The sequence below is a fragment of the Ammodytes marinus genome, assembly GCF_949987685.1.
Source record: "Ammodytes marinus genome assembly, chromosome: 6".
Lineage (NCBI taxonomy): Eukaryota > Metazoa > Chordata > Actinopteri > Uranoscopiformes > Ammodytidae > Ammodytes > Ammodytes marinus.
This window is the reverse complement of record NC_137235.1, coordinates 17,009,203-17,029,771: the sequence shown is the minus strand read 5'-3', so window position 1 is coordinate 17,029,771 and position 20,569 is coordinate 17,009,203. Positions and strand designations below refer to the sequence as shown.

General features: G+C 39.5%; 3 protein-coding genes across 3 annotated transcripts; 1 reads left to right on the top strand and 2 right to left on the bottom strand.

Moving 5' to 3' along the window:
- The first annotated feature begins 1,475 nt into the window (after positions 1 to 1,475).
- On the top strand, positions 1,476 to 8,319 carry LOC307251893 (volume-regulated anion channel subunit LRRC8E). Its single transcript, XM_080029339.1, has 3 exons — positions 1,476 to 1,525; positions 2,245 to 2,403; positions 3,397 to 8,319. Exons 2-3 carry the CDS (start codon positions 2,263 to 2,265, stop codon positions 5,674 to 5,676), a joined length of 2,421 nt encoding a protein of 806 aa, XP_079885465.1. The 5' UTR covers positions 1,476 to 1,525; positions 2,245 to 2,262; the 3' UTR covers positions 5,677 to 8,319.
- Positions 8,320 to 9,707: 1,388 nt separating this feature from the next.
- Positions 9,708 to 12,142, bottom strand: cdkn2d (cyclin-dependent kinase inhibitor 2D (p19, inhibits CDK4)). Its single transcript, XM_080029223.1, has 3 exons — positions 12,016 to 12,142; positions 11,485 to 11,645; positions 9,708 to 10,516 (listed from the first exon to the last, which is right to left on the bottom strand). Exons 2-3 carry the CDS (start codon positions 11,623 to 11,625, stop codon positions 10,163 to 10,165), a joined length of 495 nt encoding a protein of 164 aa, XP_079885349.1. The 5' UTR covers positions 11,626 to 11,645; positions 12,016 to 12,142; the 3' UTR covers positions 9,708 to 10,162.
- A 549-nt stretch (positions 12,143 to 12,691) lies between these two features.
- ap1m2 (adaptor related protein complex 1 subunit mu 2) lies at positions 12,692 to 19,073 on the bottom strand. Its single transcript, XM_080030107.1, has 12 exons — positions 18,864 to 19,073; positions 16,672 to 16,828; positions 15,990 to 16,057; positions 15,718 to 15,848; positions 15,472 to 15,619; positions 14,788 to 14,914; positions 14,512 to 14,654; positions 14,087 to 14,158; positions 13,697 to 13,855; positions 13,409 to 13,534; positions 12,964 to 13,039; positions 12,692 to 12,841 (listed from the first exon to the last, which is right to left on the bottom strand). The coding sequence occupies exons 1-12, from the start codon at positions 18,903 to 18,905 to the stop codon at positions 12,816 to 12,818; spliced, it is 1,275 nt and encodes a 424-aa protein (XP_079886233.1). The 5' UTR covers positions 18,906 to 19,073; the 3' UTR covers positions 12,692 to 12,815.
- Between the last annotated feature and the right edge of the window lie 1,496 nt (positions 19,074 to 20,569).

Genomic DNA, 20,569 nt, shown 5'->3' with positions numbered 1-20,569 from the left:
AATATTTATTTATTTATCTGTACAAAAACACTGTATGAGTTTCTGCCACGAACATTCTGCATACAATCACCTTATTATCAAATTAGAGATTATAAAATTAGCTGAGATAACTTCTGCAGCAACTTAAAAAAAAATCGAAGTTCAGTTTATTAGCTCAATTTGTAACATTTAAACAAGACTACTCAGAAACAAGAGCAAATGATTAACTGAGGTTTGCATTTCATTCAAAACATTTTTAAACTGTAAACATAGTTAAGGTGGGCCAATATGCCTTCTGTGATGCGACAACCTATAATTCATTATACAGAGACACGTGGACATGTAGGCCTATTTACTTTCGCACGGTTATGACCATACACAAGCACACTCGCTAGCAAACATTTTTTTTTTTTGGTCAGTTGGAAATCAAGGCCACCCGCGCCATGTTGCTGCTCAGACAAACTTTACAAAAAAAAATAACGAAAAAGTAAAGACAGGTGTGGTGGGAAAATCAAGCAGAGTGATACGTGTGTAGTAGCAAAAGGTTTATTTTCAATCAATATAGCAAGAAAACTCCGCGCAGTGGTCACCAGTTACAACACATGAGTATGTAGCAAAGAGTGACCCCGTTTTCTTAAAGTCATGACATAGGCCTATTTAAGGACATTTGGGAGGCGTCTAACAGTGGTTTTGGAGGGGAGACAGGCTGAGAGGCAGACAGTTCTAATATACATACATTGTTATTGCTTAAACATGGGAGGGGTCAGGTTGATCTGAGTTGGAGGAACAGGCAAGGGCGGGGGGGGGGGGGGGGTAGGAGACAGGTAAGGTGGGTGGGAGAAAGGAGGGGGAGACGGTTGGGAGACAGACAGGTTTAAGATACAACAATGGCTTCAGTTCACCATAACAACAATGCAATGTTCTCAATTTGGCCAGTCATGTGAGGGGGAATGGTGGGGGGGACAGTTTGAAGATGGCACCGGGGGAGTTCTGAGCATAGTACAATAGGAGAGGTGTGGCCCGTCTGAGTGGTTTGATACGCATTTGAGGAATCTACATTTCAGTTTACAATTAAACAACATTCAATATATATCATTACACTTATAAGTCTACAAGATAATAACAAATGTTTCATATTGCATTAATAAGTATTCCAACATTTGAGTCCAGAGATATATCATATGCAAAATCTGCCACCACACAGGAAAAACAAAATCTGTATTGATTTGCTATTTTAATCATGAGAGCCTAACACAATAGTGTAAAAAGTACTCTGTATAGGCTATAGAAGAAACAGAAAAAAAATTAAGTGTGTGTTTTTGAATGACGACAGAGAAAAATAATTACTCCTTCAACATTGAAGCGAAGAGATTTGTCTGCTGCAGTAGGACACTCGTAGGTTTTGTTTTATTTTGTTAAAGTTAATAATATGTGTATTTTGAAAATCCGGTCCGGATGTTTGGTGTCGTGTGTTTTTTTAACTTGACACGCGTGCGCTCGTTTTTTATGGTCCCACCGGACACCAGTGGATCCTCCTCGGACGCAGGTAAGCTCAACTCACCTGGCTACAGCTCAAAATACAACTTTGTTAAATCTTCTGTATATAACTAATACTTTAATAACAAAATGAAACTGTAAAAGAGATACAAGTTTATGGTTGAGTTTGTAAACATGTGACAACGCAGGTTTGTGTGATTATGAAGTCCAACAACCTTTATGATGTGATGTTGAAACGCCTCTTTTAATTAGAAAAAAAAGTAACCTACTTAGAGATTATTGAAAATTCAACAAAAAATGTTTTGGCAAAAGAGGCAAAAGTGTGACTATTTGTTTACCTGTGTGAGTTAAAAAAAAAACTATTCACATTACATGCAATAAAAAAGGATAGTTTACTTATTTAGATGTAGGCCTAGTTGTATTTAATTTTATGATTTATTTTCACCTTGTAACTCACTAGCAAGCAAAATAAAAAGAACGCAACCCTTTCTTGAACGAGAGTTACTTTGTTGTCAAACTAGTTTATCCACTTTGAATCCGCCTACAGTATGGGAGCAGTCTGTTCATGGTTTCATTCAAGGCCATAGAAACTTAAGGCCTGTATAGTCAACATGGTGAAACCGGGTAGTTCTGTATAATATGTGTCCTTGAATCGTGTCTTTTATTGTCATATAACTTTAAAACCTTTTGACAAGATGTTCTCCAGAGACTGCACTGTATTGAAAGCCTATATTTCAGTGTTTCACCGTCGCTCTTTCCTTTCATCAGTGAACAGCAGCAGCCAGGATGATCCCCGTGGGTGAATTAAAAAACTTTGGCTCGGAGCAGAACCAAAAGTTCAAGGTCCTGAAACCTTGGTGGGACGTTTTCTCAGAGTACCTGTGCGTGGCTATGCTTATGATTGGAGTCTTTGGGTGCACATTGCAGGTGAGGCCCCTTACAACCCAGACATTTTGTGATTTTAGTAACAAATGTACAAATTATCTATTATTACCTAACATGCTGGATGAGGGTGAAACATTTGCATCATTGTTATCTATCTGTGGCATGCCAGAAAGACTTGAGGGAATGTTTTGTTTCCTCTCCGTCTCATGGCACTCCTACGTTATTTGACCTCCAAGTCAGGCACAAACAAAGACTGTGTAACTGAACTAACTTGGCTCTCCTGACCCACTTAACCGCGGATTCAGATCACTAACTTGTTGCTTAATGTGTGTCTCACAGCACCAGACCATAATTTTCTGTCATATTAAAATAGCACAGGAGCACAAAGCAAAGGAGATACTATGTGTTCAGTGAAAAGATAACTTTTGCTACTTTTGTGTCATTAAAACGCTGTTTCTCTGTAGACAGTGGAAAAGGTGTCCATTATTAAAGAACAAAAGCATAGACAACACCTGTAAACCAGACCCTGAGTTGTCTGTGTAAGTCAAGTATAGCTGATGCTCAAAGAACACACTAATGTTGGAGTGAGGTAACTTTACTAATAGACAGTTAGTGCTTGTGAGATAAAGGCACATTTGTCTTAATGAATTGTCTCTTCTGATTCTGATATATACAGTAGAAGAAAAAACTATTTTAATAAAAAAAAATTCTTTACAAGTTTTAGTAAAAAAACAAAATGAAGTGTGAGAATGAGCTATCATTGGCTACCATTTTTTCAATGGGTATTCCTTCATTTGGTCTTTTGATAACAGTGTTTTCAGGTCCAGAATGTGAATAATTAGGGATTAATTTGATTTATAATTGGGAAGACATCATATGTTTCATACTCATCAGACCATTCGGTGCATTTGTTTTCTTTTCTCTACTTATTTATTTAAGTTTTATCTTTACATGTGTCACCTACGGTATACAGAAGTGAATGTATTAAAGTTTGTGTAGCAAAAATCACAAATTTCCTCCATCTATTCTCCACAGCTCACCCAAGACAAGATTTCTTGCTTGCCCAGCCACTTCACCAGTCCAACGCCGGAAGCAATCGACTGCAGCCACATCCGGGACTTCGGGAAGAATGAGACGTCGCAGCCCGTGCCTCAGAACCCCATCATCCGGGAGGTGACCGGTCGCAAGAACGATCTGGACATCCATCAATACGTGTTTGTCAACCATTTTTGCTACGAGAGGTTTGTCCACTGGTATGCAAAGTACTTCCCATACCTCGTTGTGATACACACTGTGGTCTTCATGGTAGCAAGCAGCTTCTGGTTCAAGTTCCCTGGGACGTGTTCTAAAATTGACCTCTTTGTGACCATCCTCGGGAAGTGCTTCGATTCACCCTGGACCACAAGGGCTCTGAGTGAGGTTTCTGAGGAAAGAGGAGAGGAGAAGCTGGTTAATTGGAGGAGGAACACCATGTCAAAAGATGCCGACCGAAAAGTAGATGAGGAGGAGACTGCGGGGCTTCTTCTTCGCTCCTCGTCCGTCAAGTCTAACCCCGAAAAGAAAGCTCCAGAGTCCCAGCCCGCCCTCTCCGTCTTGGATAAGAAGGAAGGAGAGCAGGCCAAAGCTCTTTTTGAAAAGGTGAAGAAGTTCAGAACTCATGTAGAAGAAGCAGACCTCTTGTATACCATGTATCTGCTACAGACGTCACTGAAAGTCTTCAAGTTCCTTTTAATCATTATCTACACTGCAGTGCTGGCTCCGAACATTGAGATAATAGTGCACTGTCATGTTCCTCCTGAGCTGACTGGTTTTGAAATCTATTGCTGTAACCACACCAAAGCCAATCTTTTCTCTAAGCTTGCGTACCTCTATATCTCATTTGTGGGAGTGTATGGACTTCTTTGCGTCTACACCCTCTACTGGGTGTTCCATAGACCTCTGAAGGAGTACTCTTTCGATCACGTCAGACTGGAGACTGGTATTAATGACATACCAGATATGAAGAATGACTTTGCATTCCTCTTGCATCTTGTGGACCAATATGATGCTCTTTACCCCAAAAGATTTGCCGTCTTTCTCTCCGAAGTCAGTGAGAGCCGCCTCCACCAGCTCAACCTCAACCATGAGTGGACCGACAAAAAGCTGCGTACCCGTCTGGCCAGGAACTCCAGTAATCGCTTGGAGCTCCACCTGTCAATGTTGCCGGGGCTTCCCGACACTGTCTTTGAAATGGCTGAAGTGGAATCGATCAAACTGGAGCAAATTAAAAATGTCATCATCCCAGCTGGCGTGGCAAAGCTAGAATCGCTGAAGGAGTTATCGCTGATCTACTGCCCTGCAAAGCTCCAGCTGCCTGCTCTCAACCACCTCAAAGAACATTTAAAGGTCCTAAGTCTAGATTTCGAAAGTTTAGAAGAGGTGCCTATGTGGATGTACATCCTGCATGGGCTGGAGGAGTTACATCTGAACGGTCCTCTAACCAATGAGGTGTCCAGAAGTGCCACTCTGGACTCTCTTCGAGAGCTTAGAGCTTTGAGGGTCCTCACTCTCCACTCCAACCTTATGAAGATTCCAACCAGCATTGTGGATGTATCGTTGCAGCTGCAGCGGTTGGGCATTTATAACGAAGGTGTCAAGCTCCAAGCTTTCAGCAGCCTGAAGAAATTAACAAGCATAGTGTCGTTGGAGTTGGTGGGCTGCGAGTTGGAGCGCATACCGAGTGCAGTCTTCAGCCTGAACAATCTGCATGAGTTGGACCTGAAAGAGAACAAACTTACCACTGTGGAGGAGATTCTGAGCTTACAGCACTGCCGCCGTCTAGTGACACTCCGACTGTGGCACAACAAAATCACTTACATCCCCGATCACATTAGTAAGCTGCACAGCCTGGAGACGCTGGACGTCAGCTGGAACAAGCTACGGAAGCTTCCCACGCGGCTGTTTCATTGCACCACGCTGAGGCACCTGGATGTCTCCCACAACCAGCTCACCTCTCTGCCTCCCGAGATGGGCATCATGCAGGGCCTCCAGTTCTTCTCCGCTGCTTTCAACTCTTTAGAGTCACTGCCGGAGGAGCTGTTCTCCTGTAAAAGGTTAAAAACGCTGGTTCTGGGAAACAACTGCCTGTCGTATCTCAGCTCCAGAGTGTCCAACCTGGCCCAGCTGGTCCGGTTGGACATTAAAGGGAACCGTCTGGAGTCTCTGCCTCTGGAGATAGGGGACTGTCCCGTGCTGACTATCAGTGGACTTGTAGTAGAGGACAACCTGCTGGACCTGCTTCCGTCAGATGTACGAAGCAAGTTAAGCAATGCATGAGTTTTCAGAGTTAAGGACTGTTATTTTCTCATCGTGTCTGTGTGGGGCATGAGCGTTAACAGGGTATTTTATATAAAACCGCACAAAAAAGGAAATAATAAGTGACCACAAAAAGATTACCAAACTCTAGAAATATTATTTATAAAATCATGACGTGTACAAATCGGTGTTGATGAATTCAAAAATTTAGTAACAAATGTTTTTTTAAATGTTTTTATTGCATTTTCTTAAAAATACCTTTTTTAAATAAATATTTTACAAAGTTTTTAGGTATTCTGTAAATACTTTACTGCATTTATATAAGACTGTTTTTTATATAGTTTATTATACTTGTATATATCACACAGTGAAAGTTTAACAATAATTATTCTATATTCAGGGTCCGATAACTGTTTTGTGGATGAGCTTGACCTCGAAATTATGTGGAATGAATATGTGGAATCTTCAGAGCGCACGTCAAGGGATTTCTAACTGTGCTGTATCCTGTTGAACGGGTTTATACAGCACACACAGCACTGTTTCCCACAGTGTGGTGGCTCATATTGCTCCGTTTCAAACACTAAACAAGTGGGAGGGAGAAAAAGCCTTTCAGTGGCAAAATAAAAGCTATTCAGCGTTTACATATTCAGTCAAATGGAGATAAGACTGAACTCATACTTGAGGATTATGAATCAATATTGAGTCAAGTCACCACAATATTCAGTGGGCATAACAGGATACGATAATTAATAATTTACAAGGAGAAAGAAGACAACTATTGTTTTTTGAAATGCCTTTTGAATGAGTAATACAGTATATTGAGTGTAATGATGTCTTTTGTGATGGGCGATACATTGCACATAAATTCTTTCAAGACACAAACACATGGTGCACTTGGAATTTATCTTTTACTATACATATAAGGTGCCTTTGTAACAAAATGTTACATGCTAATGAAATAACTTAAGATTAGTCTCTGTTTGTAAGGTGGAGGTCTTTATAGTCGCCCATGTTTCTTCTAATGATAAAAGATACAGTCGATGTTGAAAAGCTTTAAAATTGAAAACGATGTATTTGCAAAATCCTCCATTTAGTCTCTCTTACACAAACAAATGCACAATTTAATTCTCTTTTTTTCTTTTCTGCCAATGTTTCCTCTCTGTCTGAGTCTCAGACATGCATAACAAACTTGTATTGCTGCTGCCTGAACTGCCTGAACTGCTGCAGTGTGGTCATGTCCTGGCTTGCATGGCTACAAAAATGGATCCTGTCAGTAAGTTTACGGACATACCTCAGTAATAGTGAATCATGCAAAGCCGTGCCCATACTCTCACACGCGTGAGACTGTTGTTCCTCTCAATCTCCGTTGAATCCTTTAGAAGATTTTGAGCAGTGTAAAGCATAGAAAGTTAACAAAAATAAATAAATAGAAATAAGCTGAAGATAGAAATTCCCTGCATAATGTCAGTCAATCATTGACATGGTAGACCTTGTTCTTTTCCTCTCTGAAGGAGGCATTCAAGTGTGTCCCCAACAGAAACAAAAACAGATAAGTTTGCGTCATTGTGACTAAGGCTTTGCTAGAAATAAATAACTATAACATGTCATGTTTATTTTACATTTCTTACAGTGTAGTTGTATTAGGAGGGTGTTACTTCTCAGCCAATATTAACAGGAGGAACAACAGTTACAGTGACTGACAATTTGTTCAATGTACATATGGGCGTGTCAGTATTGTATTAAGACAAACTGGAAAAAGATGAATCTATTCTTTAACTTCCTAACTTATTAAACGTATAATAGGAACAGTTCAGGGCCTAAACTAAATGTATCTAAAGAAAACAAAAGGAATAATAAAATAAAATGCCCATAAAACTATCCTTCAACCCATGATGATTTGTTAAATTTCTTGTTTTGTTGGACTGAGAAAAACAACTAAATACCCAAGAATTTGTTAAAAAACAAAAAGAAGTGTAAAACTTTCACCTCAGAAAAACGGGTGTGTTAAATCAATCATTCCTTTGTCATACTCAAACAGTAGGCTGATATACTGGTTCCTCTCACCCACTCCTATGTCTCCAGGCCTGCAGAACAAACGAATCACAACAGTGTAAATAAGGGGGGGAGTATTTGCACATTTAGAAACACACCCACAAGCCTGTTCTCAGTGAAGTGAGCCGGCGCTTCCTAGTGGCTGGAGGCAGATCCGTCCGAGGCTGTATTTCTTTATTTTTAAGACTGACTGTGTTGTTTGGGTGGATAAATGTATTGAAACATGTTTTGTCGTTGTAGTGTAAAGTCTGTATTACACATGATGAGGTAGAGGTTGTACAAAAGATCAACTGAGTGTAACCAGAGACCAGCTAGGGAAAATATGGGTGGGGGAATGCAAATTACTCTTTTTTTCCCTCCTCATCGACGACTGCTGAAGTACCTTTGAGGGATGCATTTCATCTGAAGCTGCTCCAGTCGAGTTGTTCAATGCCCAAAAGTCAAATACAGTGGTTTGGCATAAGGGATGTATGTAAAACTGAAAGAGGAAGGTGAACAAAACATTTGTCTGCAGGCTGTTTAATACAGTCCAGAAAGGACGGATTTGAAGCTTGAAAGAAGTAATACCACTGTATGAAATGCATTCAAATGTTTACTTGAGTAAAACCACACATGTACTATCAGCAAATGTACTAGTCTGTCATCAATTGTCAAATATATATTTCTATTTTTAGAGTTAATGTTTGAGTAGCATTTTTAGGTGGTAGCTAATATAAACTACTTCATCATTTGTAGTGTACTTGGTATTTTAGAAGCTGATTGCTAATACTAATACCTCAAAACTGATATTTAATAAAATACTTGAGAAAAGTTGATTCAATGAACAGAGGAAGTTCAGTGTCAGGTTACATTATATTCCTGAAAAATCAGAATTCAGAAAATCAGAAAATTGGTCAGAATTAATTTAAATATAAAAATGGAGTTCATATCATAAGAAATTAAAATGTCTTAACGAGCACAGTAACATCTGTGGTCTTTCTGTGACATCATGTGGCTCTGCACAGCGGCCCGGCAGCACAGACGTTGAACTGTGTCTACTCTGTCGGCTGCTGAACTTGGCCCGTGGCACACAAGCAAACAAAATACCCATTGTACTGTAAGAGCCCTGGGCACAAACATCAGCAAACTCTGCAACTGTTACCTACAAGCCTCAACAAAAAAACAGAGCCCTCATTCATTTTGAGTTACAGTCCGGCTATCTGTGTGACCTGAGTGCATTCCAGGGTAGAGTTATTATACTGTAAATGTCCTTGAGGCATCACCTTGGGGCCAGTGATAAACACTTGAAACTTCATGTGGCAAAGTTAACAAAGCATACAGCAGCCAAAACATGTCAGATCATTATGAATATAAAGGAAAATGTAATTAAAGTGTTTTAACAAAAGCTTTAGGTAAAACTTTTACAAAAAATATGGTCATAAATTAATTTAAATTATTCTTTCATCATGTAAATATTTTGTTCATTCGGTTCATTGCTAGAATGTACTTGATTATGTAAAAAATTTATCATATCTTGTCTACTCCAAAACCTCTGCTATATTTCACCTGTGATTATTGATATTTTAGAAACTTTTCATTACTTCACAAGAAAAGTCGCTTTTTAAAGAGAAGTCAGAAAAATAAAAACAAAAGCATCCAAGTTGGGAACCACTGCCCTACATGAAGGTCTAAAATGTGGTTTCAAAGCTCCACACTGACAGGGATAAAATTAATATGGAAAACAATACTACACTAGCTTTTGTTTTCTACAATTAAAAAAACGTCCCAGTAGCTGAATCAGTTTACTGTTAAAAATAAAGAAAACTATGACGACAAGACTTCAAGTTTAACACTTTATTTTGTGCTTTCTTCTTCAAATATTAAAGTGAATAATCTCACTTTTGTTTTAAGTATTTATATAAATAACATTTTAACAAATCACAATAAATGTTTCTATTTACACAGTCACAGGAATATTAAGTTATATTCCAAGAATAAATAAATTAAAGTAAAGAGTAAATTCAAAGTCTAAGTACATCTAATTAAGAGAAACAAAACTATGAAAAGCAATCAGGGTGCACCAAGTCAAGTTTTGTAAAAATGCTTAAAAACACATACAATGCATCAACTGTTACAATTCTTGCACAATGGCAATAATGCAATAATTACAAAACACTGGGGAAACTATCTACAAATGTGCACTCCCAATTAATAGGGAAGACAGACAGAGAGATAGATATATATATAGGTGCCTAAATTGCACTGTGCAAAAGAGGTGTCTACTGTATATAGCCACCCATCCACTGAAAATAAGCTGCCAAGACAATATGTCCTGTGTCACATATTAATGCTGAGCCACTATTAACAAAAAAAATTAAAAGTATCCTTTACACAGCAATGAATTCAAGTCACCAGGTTTGAAGCAAAAACAAAATGTTAGGATAGGGTCAGCCAGAGGTTACCCCAGAGTTTCTGACTAACTATGAATGTGAGCGAAAAGCAAGTCAATCATATGGGGCACACAGGAAGCTCGGGCCACGTCTATCGCCGTCTGGCCGCTGATGTTAGCGTGCTTCAGGTCGGAGCGCGGCGCCAAGAACTTCACAACGTCCAGGTGGGCTTCCCGGATGGCGATGTGGATGGGCAGAGCACCGTTGTGGTCCGGGAGGTTGACCGAAGCGCCGTACTCCACCAGCACCTGCACAGTGTCCAGGAAGCCTGTGCGAGCGGCATCGTGGACCGCCGCTATCCCCTGTTTGTCCTGGACGTTGGGGTCTGCTCCTTTTTCCAACAGCAAACTGGCGACCTGGGAGTTCCCCATCATCATCACCTGATGGACGAGAGGGACATAGAGGAGCGCACATTGAATTCCAGATCTGTGTGTTAATGACCTTAAAGAGTCTCTCAAATACTACAGGCTTTTTAACACATTTGTGTCAAGGATCTTCTCCACTAATTGGGATGTTTAATTTTAGTCCTGAAAGTCACGACTTTGGGACCTGGTGAAGAATTAAATACATCTACTGTCTATAGTGTTAATGAGAATATAGAAAATCTTTATTGACAACAGTCATTGTTATACAACAGTGGTCGGTTTATGGTGTCCACTGAAGTGAAAGTAATGAAGTTTAATAAAAAGGTCCTGCAATAAATCCTTCATAAAAGATTGTGATGTTTAGTTTTAGTTATAACATTTTTAGAGAGAGGTTGATTTATTTGCTTCATGGGCTCCAGCTTCTCAAATGTGAGAACTCGCTGACTTTGTCTTTGTTGTTTTATTGTTAATTACTTAGCTTTACCTTTTGAGGTCATGGAAATTATGATTTAATTTGTAAAACAATAGTTTATTGCAGCGTTAGTCCATCCTCATTTCTATGTACAAATTATTCAAAACAGAAGACAGTAAGTAGTACAAACTACAGTCGCCAAAATGAGCATACAATTGAATCAACCTCTCTCTAAAACAGTTGCAGCAAAAACTGAATATCCTTTATGGATTTATATCGGGGATATTATGTTTGACTGCCGTCTGTTGTATATGATATCTGGTTTATTCACAACAAGCCAAATCATCAATTCTTCTACATTTAACAATACAATGTACTGGGATTTTGGAAGCACTTGGTTCAAACATAAAAACCGGACAGGATATGCCTTTCACGCTGCAAACATTCTCATAACAGGTTCGAGAGAACATTCAAGTCAGCCCCAAGTACCGTTATGTGAAGAGGAAAGGAGCCGTAGAACCACAAACTTATTCCTGCTACAGTAACAACATGTATTGGGATTGGTCCTCACCTGTAGCGCAGTTCTGCCAAATTCATTGACAGTATCCGGATGCACTCTGCAGTCCTCCAGGATCCTCTGCACCTCGGCCGGGTTCCCTTTGGCTGCTGCCGCCGTCAAAGCTTTACCGGCGTCCATCTGACTAAGGACCATTATAGTCCGTCTCTTGCTGCCTGTTCAGAAAAAGATTCACAGCCACACTTAACACCGAAACTCAGCCAGGGGCAACTCGTGATGCCAATAAAAGCATAAACAGTTTGGAGCTAAAGCCCGGATTCAGGAAGGTTGACCACAGCTACGGCTAGCTACTACAGCATCCGGCTAAAAAGGCTTCAGTGCCCCGCTGACGCCATGTTATCGGACCAAGCTAGCGTAATGTTACATCAGGTGGTTTCATTCAATGGTTCGTTTAATCGAAAAAGCCCTGTAAAAAACAAATTGCTCTATCAAGACCGGTCACGTATACTGAATCTCACAAACAATTAGCATAAAGGCTAACCGCTAACCTGAAAAGAAAACAAACTACTGGGCTTTTAAGCGTACCTTGTTCGTTTCCTTAAGCTCCACAACGTCGCCGAGGTTTTCTATCCAACTGTTTCTGGAGACCAGTTATTTTTCAAATAAAATCCGAACAAGAAGTGTTTATCAACATTAGAAAATACATTTGCGCGCTGAGATCTACACAGCGGTGTCTCCGGACTACATTTACAAACATTGGCGAGTACACACGCTGACCAATCACAGCTCGTCCAGAGGGTGTTGCTCGTCCATATATGGTAAAAAAGGCGGTGCTACAACTCGGTTACTACACTATCACTGTGGTAACAGTGGCGGTCGACCAATCAGATCACGGAGCTAAGAAAGCGGGCGATTCGTATACGTTGATGTCTTCAAAGGCAGCCCATTCACATTTCTGACCTTTGGTTGTAACTCTCCAGAGGCAAGTGAGGAAAAAAGGCGGGTGTATGTGTATGTTTTTATTTTTGGCGGAATTTATAGACTGTGATTGCGCAATGCATTACTACAATATGAGGATAAAATCAACAGCAGATTCCACAGTGTTGCAAATTCATATGAAAGACAAAAAGGAGCTCAACAAAAATACAATGGATACTAACAGCAAACAGTTTTTAAGTAAATACATTTATAAATCACAAATAATTTGCAGTGGTCCCACAAAAGAAACATTTAAATCAAGTTGCACACCGATTTCACAAAACAAGATTGACAGCGTTTAATAGAGCAGGTATAATTAAAAGACATTCTTTCAGTCATGTTAAAGTGATCATTGTTGCTTTTCTGGAGGTCTTGGGAGTCAGAAATATACAGTAATCTCAAAGGCTTCAGACATTGCTCCTCAGCTGGTAGTCTAAATAAAAAAAGGAAACATTAAAAAAAGTTAAACATTATTGTTACATCCATGTGTATCTTAAAAATTAAATTTTCAGAAAACTGCACATCACATCATACTATGAAAATCTATAACTGTACCTCCACTCTGTGTAATGTACCGGACCCATGGTAAAGCCTGGTAACCACTTTTTTCAATGATCTTCATATATCGCACCTGGTGACAAACAGTGCGTGACAGAGAGACACAGCATGTTGCTTTAGGCAAGGCAGGAAAAATGTATGTGAATCCCTAATCAAAATAAAACTAGTTTGTCAGCCACAGCACACATTGTCAGCTCTTACAGGACCTGACTTGACACTGGCTGTAGGCCTACACTGTAAACGCCCTTTGCAGAGCAATCTTCTCTGGTGATGGTTTAAAACTCTGCATATTGATGTAAACAACATCAAGGCTAGCGGGTTCTGACATGACTCAGGTCTAGAATAAATGTGCTGTCAGGTAGACTTGACTCATACTACCAAAAGCCATATTCATTGTTTGAGACTAAAGGGGAGCCTCTGGATTAACACACACTACACATACCTGTATTCCTGAGACCGTGAAGTATGGGATTTCAAATTTGACTGTAATGGGAGGTTTTCCCTCAAGCTCGTTGTTCTCAACACTGGGCAGACCAAAATGAGCTCTCATTAGAAACTCTTTTCCTCCCTGGATGGATGGATGGATGGATGAAAACACAGACAAATGGATTTGACATACTTAATGACAGACTACCAGAAGTAGAGATGGATACAAAACAAGCTACAATCTTAAATCATAATGTGAACAATGCAACAAATTATTTTTAAGCCGATGTAGTGAATTTCTTACAGGGAAAGACTTGATGGTCCACACCACCAGGTTCTTCTCAGGCACGTATTTGGCACTTCCTGTGCTGGTTTTGAACTTGGGTGAGTCAGCATCGCTGGGAACAGGGACCCTCACCTCCACATTATTTGCCACAGACTGTTTTTTAAATTGTCCCTTTGCCTAAAAAAATACAACATAGTGAAAGCCTCTTCCTTGCTGGGAGGTAAAACACTTCTTATTACTGGAAAAGTGGTTCATTATAACATTGTGTAAAACGTAAACAAAACGTGCAGACAGATGTATAAGACAACCGGTAATTCATGAAAAAAAAATGAAATAATTTGTGCATTTCTCCAGTGACATAAAAGACTAAGGCACCTATGTGTAGTAGAAAGTACAGTTGGTCGGTACCTTAACCATGATTTCCACTCGACTGTGAGAGAATTTCTCAATGACTGATTCAATCCATATCAGAGGCTTCACCTGTGAGAGATGAGGGATAGGGTTTCATCATTCAAACAATGTTAATTTAATGAATGCACATACTGTAGCACTGTAAGCAGCACAACTAGACTCATCATTTCTGAACATAAACAACAACAAACAAATAATGCCTTTGGCCTAAAAGAAGAACAATTGCTTTTTTTTGGTAAAACGTCCTTGTTTTTTCCCTTTTAAATGGTATAATATCAATCCATGTATGAAATACATGTATTTACGGGACTTCGGTTTAAGTATGCAACAAATGTAATGTGTTAGTCATAAATACATTACACATGGTGTGAGTTACAAAAGTATGTATGCAGTGTGGCTACCAGGTACTGAATTGGACTAACATGGGTATTGATGCGGTAGGACATGAGTTCCGACTCTCCATCGGGAGGAATGAAGGAAATTGTTCTGTCACTATCGAAGCGCGAGAGACGAACACACTGGTGGAACTTCACGTCCTCCATCACCACTGTCTTTCCCTTGTCGCCTGAACACAACACAATGCAATCAGTTGTATAGTCATTTAAATATAACTGAAGCAGACAGATTAGCCGCATATCCAGCTGGATAACTGGGGGAACAGATGGTTGGTTGTATGACTATAGAGGCTGCATGCTTACGTCCAGTGAGAGCAAAAAGCACTCGGTCGTTAAGACCCAGCCGCAGCTCGGGCATCCCAGAGAGCATGGTTTTCAGCTTGATGCTGCCCACAATGTCACTGCTCATCACACTGCCGTTGGCATTGACCTGAACAAACACACAGTGGTCAATATTCCTGACTTTTCGAAGTCCACTAAACAGTAATAACAGGATATAATACCAGATGAAGCCTGATGGAAAGCGTGAAATTACATCATCTTCATTTTATACAGTGACATATATACACTACAGTACTCACAGTACCTCCGCTAGTATCGCTGCTATATAGATAGTTAAATAAGAAGCAGTGGAGGGATTAGGTTTAATAAAACAGTGATACCAATAAGCGACTAAAGAAAACAGTACACGAGTATACTTACCTTGAATGCAGGCTATACTTAAAATCCATGCAGAACTCATTCTATTATTTCAACAAAACATATTTGCTTAAGTATGGAAAAGTATTATTACCAAACAACATAATACCAATTCATGTACACATAATAAGACTTTAGAATACATTAAACTATACATTCACCCACTCAACAAATGGCTGCAGGTTATGTACCTGCAGATATCCAGTTCTTACAAGCCAAGCAGATACCCTCTTTAGTGACTTTTGACACTAGAGATTAATAATCATCCCTGTACTCCGTCACTCTTACCAGTACGTTGATGGACTCAATGACGTCGATGAAAACCTCGTTCTTCTTGTATTTGATGCCCTCAGACCTCCAGGAGACAGCATTGGTGACGGTGGTCGGCACCTTGGACTTTGCCACCTCAAGCTTGGTACCTTCCTGAGTGATGTATCTGCCAGCGATGAGAAGAGAAGAGAGGTGTGATTCAATGCTGCACATCATTTTCTACGTCTGCCTCTGCACATGCGTGATCATCCTGTGCAGTCTCACTCCTGAAGGATCTTGCTGTCGGTAGTCTGAGGGAAGCCGAAGTCCATCAGCTCGTCCAGCAGCTCGTAGACCACCACAAAGTTGTCCTGGATGCTCTCCTCCTCCAGCTCTTTGAAGTACTCTGTGAACACCTGCATAATAACAAGATATCAGTCTCAAATGCCAGCTAGTACTTCAGGATTGTCACCATCTTTGACCGCCATCTTCCAACTGGTTCTCCACATAAAGTCTGTATAAGTGTACAACAAAGTCATATACTACATGTGACTCACCTCCACTAGTTTGTATAGAAATGAGTACACGAGGGAGACGTTGGAGTTCTTGTTTGTAGTTGCCACCACTGTGCAAAAGTCAGGTCAAGGAGTATTTCACACGGAGAATGTTTTGCTACAGTCGGATGTTATATAGTTCAATGAAATTCTTTTGCCTTGTGTTTTACATGTGGGTAGGGATGAGATGATATAAAAACATGTTATCACCAATTGTGATAAGAATCTCCATTATTGGGGTAATCATCATGAATCAAATATTTTCACGATTGACTTAAGAAAGCTGTCTGCTTCGCTGATGTAGAGTCCTATATTTATTTGCAGATTTACTTTGAATTGCCCTAAGCGTCTTTCAAGTCATTCCTATGTCCTTAACCTGTAACATTGGATGAAGGCTGGCCTTCCCCTTTTTATGCCCCACAAAAATGTAATATTTTTTTAGGATTTTTTGATTGTTCTTCACTAAAAAGAATGTTCACTAAAAAAATATGTGTGTATTTTCTATGATACAATAAAAGTGATTTGTTTCTTAATAGATTGTTAAGTAAAGTGAGTCCAGTTTGTTTTAGAGATAGAAATTTTCATATCGTCCCATGCCAATGTGTGGTCCACAGACTACAGTCGACTACATTTCTTTATTATCGTTTCTTCCTGGCTCTTATTGAAACATGTAGGACAAGGATACGGTACAGGTTGCTGTGTTTGATCCACATGAAGTGAACACTGCCATGTGTGAGCACGGGGCAGAGAAGCCCTTCCTCTTCATGTTGCATGAGTAAAGGCATGAAGTGGTCGACCTCAGCCATGTCCACGTCTCCCTTGTAGTTCCGGCAAATCAACACCTAAGTCAGGAAAAACAATAGCACTTGGTTAATTTCAAGCTTTAATAGTTGGTTACACAACATGGAAATAATGTGACTAAAAAAAATGCTGAATTCCCTTTAGAATTGACAAAAGCAATGTTTTTAACATTAACATTTTACTTAACATTTTAAGTAACATTTTGTCAAAATAAATGATGCATTCAGTCTGATGTGCAACCTGCTATTGGACTAGAACTGTGAGTTCAACAACAATTTTATTTCAATTATCTGCCAATGATCTTTAAAGTTAAAGTGAGAGCCAAATCAGATGACATCTTGTTCTGCAGGCCCTCGGATGCTGATGTGCTTGTGATTCAGTCTGAAGAGTGAAGACCCTCTTTACTTTTAGACCAACGGTCTTTCATACTGGGCTACAACTAACAGAAAATATGTCTTGAGACATGACAGACGCAAAGCAGGTCAAACTTGCCCAAGGGGCAATAACCTATAGGTCGAGGTAAAAAAGCGTCCCAGGATCAGATCAAATAGAGGCCTATATCACATTGGCTATAGTTCAGGGGTGTCAAACATACGGCCCGCGGGCCGGATCCGGCCCGCGAGATGATTTGATCAGGCCCGCGACCTGTAGAGCATAAATTTCTGAGTATGTCAAAAAAAAAAGTAAGTCTCTAGCCCATTCCTGTGAGGAGTTATGAATTTTTAAAGAAATAACCGAAATGCTCACTCCTGCCGCTAGGGGGCAGCCTAAATAAAAAAAGCACATTTTAGCAACGTGGTAAATGGTAAATGGCAATCCTGCTTCACCGCTATTAATGTTTCCTCCAGTGCTTTATGGCAAAGTAAAAACCAAAAAAAAAAACATTTTTATTTTTAGTACATTTATTTTATTACTTTTTAATAAAAATAAAACTATTTTTATTTTTAGTGCTGAACAATTAATGTACTAGCAAGCGCGGTGTGTCTGTGGCTCTGTGTGCGCAAAACGAGCAGGAGCATGCTAGTGTAGGCCTACAAGATTTATTTCCTAATTTTCAATGCTGCTTTATTTTTATGTTTTAAATTGGGAAAAACAAATTCCAAAACAACCAATAACCTCTGTATTTAAAAATAAATCAAAACAGTAGAAGTTGCACTTTTATTTAATTGTATTTTGTACAGTCTGCATGTTTGCACAAAATGTGTACCTGTACATATAATAAACAAAATTGGACAACTGTAAGGTCAGTGCCTGTTGTATTTGTGTATTCAAATAAACAGTTGTTTATTTCATTAGTGCACATTGGCATCTTTGAGCAAAATACCCCCAAAATTTTTGCTGCGGCGCTTCGCGCCGCACCTCCTATTCCCATGGCCAGCAGCAACCTTTACTAAGACATTTCCTGGGGGGTACAGAGATCCCTTGTGATCCGTGATAATGTAGGTTGCAAATGCAGGCTGAGTGATAAAGCATATTACTGAAAAACAAAGTTAGGGATTTGGAGTTATTTTGCCATTATTTTACTAGTCCGGCCCACCTGAGATCAGAGAGGCTGTATGTGGCCCTCGAACCAAAATGAGTTTGACACCCCTGCTATAGTTGCTGTAGGGCAGGCTACATTAACACCTGTTTACTTCCCGTTTGTGAGTAGCGTAACGCTATATTGTGTCAGGTTACATGCTCTGCCTGGGAGATAGAAAGGGGATGTTTGTGCCATGCACTGGAGCGAATGCGCAAAGGCTGTGATATAAATGCCATAACTGGAAGCTGCAGGTTCCTCAGCACAATCGGCCACTTTCACGTAACTTATATTAAGACTGCAGCCTGCGTTTCCACCCCTTATAATAGCCAACGTCCATGGTTTCCACTGACAGCCATGTATCCGGAAGTAGAAGCAGAAAAGGCCGATGAATGACTAGCCTTATTAATTTTTAACGACAAGGACGCTATTAATGTTTAACAGTTGAAATCGTATCCTAAACATAGCCTAGTCTACGTTTTTGATTGTTTTTACAAGTTGTGTTGCTTAACAAAGCAGCGTAAAAGCTAAAATAAAGCCACTGTCAGTGGCAGTACCTTGCCCTTCAGGTCCAACACAAATATAGCTGAGGCAGACATCGTGTTAGATTCGGCAGCAGCGCAACATGCGATTCTTCAAAGTGCAAGAGCTTAGTTTTAGGTCCAACTGAAAGTCTTCACAGGTTTCAGTCTCTTCTCGCCATCAAAAGTACAGACACATTCATCAACCCGAGGTGATCGTGGATCCCACCGTTTCCTTTTCCTATTTTTTCGTTAAGTTATCGTGACGTCATCTCAGGCAGGTGAAACATTCACCAGCTCACCTGAGTAGTAGGCTACGAGGAGGAGGGAGGGCATGGTGTGCTGCTCAGTCTATCCGCCAGAGAGCGCCACAGATACACAAATCATAGAAGGAGCAAGCGCGTGTGCACTGTGATGGCCCTTTACCTTAAATGAGCTCTTGGCTAGGCCTACATGTAAATAATTATGAAGTTTGAATGAAAAAACAGTTTGTATAATGTTTAACTTAAAGTGATGACTATGTTCATAGCTGTAGAATTTCCCTTTGGTGGTGAATAAAGTATCTATCTATCTATCTATCTATCTATCTATCTATCTATCTATCTATCTATCTATCTATCTATCTATCTATCTATCTATCTATCTATCTATCTATCTATCTATCTATCTATCTATCTATCTATCTATCTATCTATCTATCTATCTATCTATCTATCTATCTATCTGTCTGTCTGTCTGTCTGTCTGTCTGTCTGTCTGTCTGTCTGTCTGTCTGTCTAGGGTTTGACCTGTATTCTGTTGTCGCTTGATTGTGTTTTTTACATTTCTTCAAAATTTTTATTTAAAAAAAGTTATTTTAAAAGCTTTGTAAAAATATGAGGGCACCGGTCACATTGTGATATTTGGTGGCGTTTCTGTAAGAATACTACAATAGACTTTTCTCATTGAAGACATTTTGAAATGTTACGGTAGGGAAAGCACCACTGTAAATAATTAAAACATGTTCTATTAAATATTTATTATTTCTTCATCACAAAATAAGTACATTTTTCAAACAATAAGTGCAGGGTCGTGAAAAAGACTCATTTCACTTTGCCTATGTTATTATTTAACTTACTTTATTGACAATATTACATTTATTTTACTGATGTGTCCAAACTAAATATGTGCCTATATGTACACAGCCACTCAAAATAGATATCTCAATGTCTTTACTTCCATTGGCCACATATCTGTGTAGCTGTGAAGACAATTAATCAAGAAATATGAACAGAAGCAACAGTTCAGAAGTCTGTTGACACCACTATGATATAAAGTCCAAGTAATTTTCACTGAATGAATTGTATGCTTGGGATAAACATTGTGTGCCAACGAGAGATCCCCTCATAAAGAGCTTCAACAGATTTGCCATCTGAATTTTTGTATAAAAGCTGACAGTTTACTGGCTTTTAATGATATGGAACCGGTGATTACACTGAAATAGGGCTTTTTTTGTAAAGTAAACTGATCAGTCAGAGTTATAAATGTACACAGCAATAGTGTAGTGGCCTTGACTTACAGGGGAAATAAGTGATATTTCTTTGTTAACATATGTGTTAAATCACTCTATATTCATACAGCAATAACTTAAACAGTATGCACAGTTCATAACACAGGTCTCCCAGTCATTCAGCTTTGCAGTAATTGCCAGTTACTGTAAAATTTTGAGTATCCCGCTCGTTTTATCCAATCAGGAGACAGAGC